The sequence below is a fragment of the Thalassophryne amazonica genome, chromosome 21 (assembly GCF_902500255.1).
Source record: "Thalassophryne amazonica chromosome 21, fThaAma1.1, whole genome shotgun sequence".
NCBI lineage: Eukaryota > Metazoa > Chordata > Actinopteri > Batrachoidiformes > Batrachoididae > Thalassophryne > Thalassophryne amazonica.
Window position 1 is genome coordinate 39,385,679 of NC_047123.1, and position 6,264 is coordinate 39,391,942.

A 6,264-nucleotide genomic window follows, 5' to 3' on the forward strand; every position below is an offset into this window, starting at 1 on the left:
AAACACCTCCGTTGGAAACCTTAACGGGCAAGTTGGAACATGCCCAAGCTGTTAAACAATTTCTCAGATACTCAATTGTTGAAAGCCATCAAAAGCCTCCTGAATTTTACAAATGGTTTTCAACACGGAGGTGTTTTTCCTGTCGCGGCGCACACAGATTTGCTGAGTCGTCACGGAAACGACTCGGCAAATTTTCGCGCACGTCTTTCATTAAAAATGTCCTTAAACAGTGGAATGTCCGCATAAAGTCCTCATGCCGGCCTCTTCTGAATCTTCTCTGTTCTCTCACGACGTCCTGGGTGAATTAAGCCTTAAATTAGGATGTTTTCAGGTCGAAACAGGCCGACGATGGCGCCTGGAAGCGCTGCGCGACATCCTGCTCTGTGGGAAGTCCTTACACCGACAGAAACACCCCATAATCTCTCATCAGCCGTTAAACTTTTCACCGAAAACCAGCTTAATTTCTCGAATAGTGTCCACTCGGATATTCCTCACAGGTCCAGAAAAAATTTTGATAAAGCAACGCGCGCCGTCTGGAGCAGCGTGTGAAACAAAGGAATTCAGCTGAGAGGGTGGGACCACATCTCACTCAAGGCCTGCCCACAGGGAAATGACGTCACCGACACGCGTGAAAAAACTCACGCATGCACACGAGGGTTCAAGCCTGATTGGTGGAATCGCATGTCATTCAAGTCCATATAGTTAAAAAAAAAATAAAAGAGTCGGTTCATTATCTATGAGACTTCGTATATATATATATATATATATATATATATATATATATATATATATATACATATATATATATATATATATATACACACACACGCACATACACAAAATACTATTTACAGATGTACAAATATGTAAATGAGTTGTCAGGGGGGGTTATGCAAAATGTAATGGGGGGTTAAATATGCATAGAAAAACTGAAAAATGAAATTCCCCATTTCAAATTCAATAAACGGATGGCCTGGGGGAAGAAGCTTTTCCTCATCCTCTTGGTGTTGGTTCTCCAGCAACAGACCCAACCAGATGGCAACAGAGAGAGGAGGGAATGTCCAGGGTGATGGGGCAGGCTGATGATCTTCTCTGCCTTCGACCTGCATGTTTTAGAGTAACTGTCATGCAGGTCGGGCAACGTGGTTTTGATAGTCCTCTCCGCTGAGTGGACTACTCTCTTAAGGGCAGAGGGATTTTGGTCCACTCCTCCATACAGATCTTCTCCAGATCTTTCAGGTTTGGAGTTTCAGCTCCTTCCAAAGATTTTCTATTGAGTTCAGGTCTGGAGACTGGCCAGGCCACTCCAGGACCTTGGAATGCTTCTTAGGGAGCCCCTCCTTAGTTGCCCTGGATGTGTTTGGGGTCATTGTCATGCTGAAGACCCAGCCATGACCCACTTCAATGCTCTTACTGAGGGAAGGAAGTTGTTTGCCAAAATATCACAATACATGACCCCATCCATCCTCCCTTCAATATGGTGCAGTCGTCCTGTCCCCTTTGCAGAAGAGCACCCCCAGAGTATGATGTTTCCACCCCCATGCTTCACGGTTGGGATGGTTTTCTTGGGGTTGTTCTCATCCTCTAAACATGGTAAGTGGAGCTGATTCCAAAAAGCTCTATTCTGGTCTCATCTGACCACATGACCTTCTCCCATGCCTCCTCTGGATCATCCAGATGGTCACTGGTGAACTTCAAACTGGCCTGGACATGTGCTGGCTTGAGCAGGGGGACCTTGCTGCCCTGCAGGATTTTAAACCATGACAGCATCATGTGTTACTAATGTAATCTTTGTGACTGTGGTCCCAGCTCTCTTCAGGTCATTGACCAGGTCCTCCTGTGTAGTTCTGAGCTTTCTCAGAATCATCCTTACCCCACAAAGTGAGATCTTGCATGGAATCCCAGACCGAGGGAGACTGACAGTCATCTTGTGTTTCTTCCACTTTCTAATAAATAATCATAACAGTTGTTGTCTTCTACCAAGCTGCTTGCCTGTTGTCCTGTAGTCCATCCCAGCCTTGTGCAGGTCTACAGTTTTGTCCCTGGTGTCCTTAGACAGCTCTTTGGTCTTGGCTATGGTGGACAGGTTGGAGTGTGATTGATTGAGTGTGTGAACAGGTGTCTTTTATACAGGTAACAAGTTCAAACAGGTGCAATTAATACAGGTAAAGAGTGCAGAATAAGAGGGCTTCTTAAAGAAAAACTAACAGGTCTGTGAGAGACAGAATTATACTGGTTGGTAGGGGTTCAAATACTTATTTCATGCAAATGCAAATTAATGATTTAAAAATGATACAATGTGATTTTCTGATTCTTTTTTTTTTTTTTTTTAGATTCTGTCTCTCACAGTTGAAGTGTACCTACAATAAAAATTACAGACCTCCACATTCTTTGTCGGTGGGAAAACGTGGATGAAATACTTATTTGTCTCACTGTACATATAAAATCTGAAGATGTTGAGATTCTCTGTGGGAGTGATGAGGATGGACAGGATTAGGAATGAACATATCAGAGGGACAGCTCAGGTGGGACAGGTTGGAGACAAAGTCAGAGAGGTGAGATTGAGATGGTTTGGACATGTGCAGAGGAGGGACCCAGGGTATATAGAGAGAAGGATGCTGAGGATGGAGCCACCAGGCAGGAGGAGAAGAGGGAGACCAAAGAGGAGGTTCATGGATGTGCTGAGGGAGGACATGCAGGTGGTTGGAGAGACAGAGGACGATACAGTGGACAGGGTGAGATGGAAACAACCTGTTGTGGTGCCCCCTAATGGGAGCAGCTGAAAGAAGAAGTGCACAAATGGTGCAAAGAACCCAAATGAAAATACAAGTATCCATGATAACCAGGTGATTTCACACTTAGTCCTAAAGTATTATTTAATCTCTACACAGTGATGCAGAGCTCTTTGATGAGCTCAGAGAAACACACAGAAGTCACATGACTCAGGTCCACTTACTGTGATGTCACAATAACAAACGGATGGAATCCATCCAATCATCAGCCACCCAGAAGTTCTGATCTTCACACTGATACCTCATTTATGACTGCAGATCTCAACGAGCCCAAATGTGGCTCTTTGAGCCATGCGCTTATCGCCACAGGGCTACAAAGTGTCCATGTGCAGGTTCATGCGTCCTGTGGAAGCAACGCGCGCTCGCCATGTGCAGTCAGTGGACTCTGATGCTGCAGTATGAATGGAGGATAAACGACTCTGGTCCTATATCCTGGTCTAACGGCATCCGTGTTTCCACAGGCTGCAGATGTTAAAGCCAAACGTGGCGTTTTCTGAAGCACCGCAGGCGTCGCCGTCAGATGATTCAGGACGATCACCGTCGAGCTGACCCCACTGAAGTGGTTCAGGGAGAACATGTTGACACACTCACGTGGCCTGCTGACCCGCCGTGGTCCTTCCAGAACAGTCTACAGCTCACAAGCAAACCAACAAAAACTGACCTTTAGAAAAATGTCCCTCAGGGCACTCTGTAGCTCAGGATGGTGTGAGAACTGACATTTAGAGAGCGGCGCTGGGTTACATCATCCACCGGCCCCCGGCTACGGCTGGGACCGCCTCCTCCTGGTCATTTCAAATCACATGACCTCATCAGGCAAAGGTCATTGGCCTCAGAGGTTTTTCACTGGCCGTCATTCCCGCGTGGATTCTCACACCTAATGAATCAAATCCTGATTTTTTTTTTTTTTTTTTTTTTTTTTTTTTTTAAGTATGTCATCAGTGATTCCCAGCGTGTGGGTCTGGACCTTCACCTGAGGTTCCCTGTTGTATTTTTTCCTTTTTAAAATAAATAATGATCCAAATTCGCTGAATGAGTTCAGATTCCTCAAAAACAAACTCTGGATTCATTCGGTCTGGATCAGCCGTCGTGACGGCTCATTAAAGACCTGCTGCTTAAAAGGGACAGAAAGAGGGATGAGGACCTCAACATTTGGGATTTTCATCAAAACGGTTTTAGGATCAAGACCGGCTTTGGATCAGGATTTTCCACAATGAAACAGGACTTTTCAAATAGATCAATTCCTAAAAAAATGAACCCAGAAATCTTGATCAAAGCTGTCAATCACACACAGGTCAGGACAAAAAGAGGTCAGTTTGGAGACGATGTGGAACAGGATCTGTGAAAGAGGCGTTCATGTTCAGACTGCACATGTTATCCTGCGTCTGAGTGCCCGTCTAGTTTTTACACAGAGGACGTAGTGTTACTTCAAAGACGATTTGGCTTTTTGCTTTAACATCTCCACACAAGGGAGAAAAAAAACCTGATGAAAGGCTTCAGAGCTGAAACACAGCCGGGTGCAAAGAGGGTCCTGGGGTTGGTTTAGTGTTCTTACCGGGGCAGCCCAGACTGGGGGACTGACAGCTGGTGGAGGCCGTCGTGGTGCTGGACAGAGACACGCCTGCAGCGAGACACAAACTCCTGTTACTCCAAAAGAAGAGACACCTGGAGTCAGACATTTTAACATAAAGTGGAATATTTCAGTTTTAGAGACGTGGGACCACAGATGTGCTTTTACTCTGAAAAGGACTTTGTCTGGGTATGTGTTCATTTGTCAAAAACACATCAAGTTGTGGTTTGGTTTCAGAGAAGTTCTGGGCCTCGAGGAACCAGCAGTAACTTCTGGCTGTGCAGACAGAAGCGGGGATCAGACCCGCGGTGTTTTACTCCAGGGATAGTTCCACGAACTGCACCCTGACAGCAGCCAGAAGGCGGCTCGTCTGTCTGTGTGGACGGTGACGGGGCTGCAGCCCACACATGCTGTGCTTCAAAGCGCACTGAGGAGGCTTTGTGCAGCGTCAGGAAAGTGTTCCACAACACATCAGCAAATCAGAAGAGACCAGCCAGGAACTGCAACGAGCTCCAGGAGACGTGATGAGGACCGTGTGTCAAATGTCACAGACGACATACACACAGGAAGTCACGTGTCTTGGGTACTGATAAGATTTTATCGATATCATAATCGATTCCCTTATCGATTCCTCCTGTAAATTTTCTGTGTACTAAAAGTAGTCTTTACAGGTTTTCTGTCAATAACATTTTATTGAGTCTTAAAGTAAATAAATATGAATTTGGTCACTGGATCCTTGAACTCTCGACATAAATACATAAAAATAAATAAAATCTGTAGTTTTTGTCAAAAGCGTTTCCTTTCAGACATTAATGACATGACATGTCACTCCGTACCTCCGAGCTGAGCTCAGCCGGCTGCTGCATGTCAACATCGACGTCCTTCATGAAGAACACAGGATGTCTCATTTTGGGAGGAAAAAAAACGTTTTAGTTATGAAGTAATGAAGTTATTCATTCCAACTGGACTCTAACTTGACTCGGCAGAGAGCGGCGCAGCATTTGGAGCAATGGATCAGAGGACGATTCTCATTTCTTTCTCGCAACAAGACAAGAGTCCCAGTTAGTGACTTTAATCCACACAAAAATGACTCATGACTGACATATTTTAATGGCTTTGAGAGGAGTTAAGAAGCGGAGCTGCTGTTTCTGAAGAGCAGTGAAGCAAAGAACCAATGAGCCAGCGAACTGAAGCGTTGCTTCATTGGTTCACGCTTCAAAGCTGTGTCGCGCTGCAGAAGCGGTTGATTACAGAGCCGCTGCAGGGTCTGTAATCAATGTAGAGAAATGATCATTTTCCCACCAAACACCCTCAAAAACAACGGCGCTCTGAAGGACCGATAAGGGAATCGTTAAGCAAAAAGACTATTGATGTCGGTGGATCAAATGATTTTTTAACGATACCCGAAAACAACCCACTTCTTGATACCCAACCCTAAACTGGACTGAACCGCTGTGATGCTGCTGAGGTGACTGCATCTAACAGCAGGTAGCATACTAGCACAGCGCTACAGAATGCAGCGTTATTGCAGTACAAAGTTTAAATTTATTAATTTCTATTTATTTTATTTTATGTCGCACCAAATCACAATAAAGCTGCCTCATTCAGGAGGAGTCATATGACAGACAGCTGATCCCAGGTTTCTCCCGTCCTGGTTCACAGCTCTTTTACATTTGATAAACACCACCAAGTTCAAAAGGTAAATCCCACCAGGATCTGAGTTGCTGGATCCACAGTCAGGAAAAGTAATGAAACCACACATCTGCTCCGGGGCAGGAGGAGGAAACCCTGGATCACGATTCTTTAGGAATCACACACTGGATTGTGACAGGACCAAAAGAACTGAAGGTGTGACTGAGAACTTTTCTACAATGAAGATGAGACGCAGACGGTGTTTCTTGATGT

At 45.1% G+C, this 6,264-nt stretch overlaps 1 protein-coding gene across 1 annotated transcript in view; it reads right to left on the reverse strand.

Moving 5' to 3' along the window:
* Positions 1 to 4,483, reverse strand: part of adgrg6 (adhesion G protein-coupled receptor G6) — a 45,453-nt gene extending 40,970 nt beyond the window's left edge. Inside the window, exon 1 of the mRNA XM_034162166.1 lies at positions 4,345 to 4,483. Coding sequence (XP_034018057.1) covers positions 4,345 to 4,468 — 124 coding nt within the window. The 5' untranslated portion in view covers positions 4,469 to 4,483. The remainder of the gene's footprint in view (positions 1 to 4,344) is intronic.
* Positions 4,484 to 6,264: the final 1,781 nt, after the last annotated feature.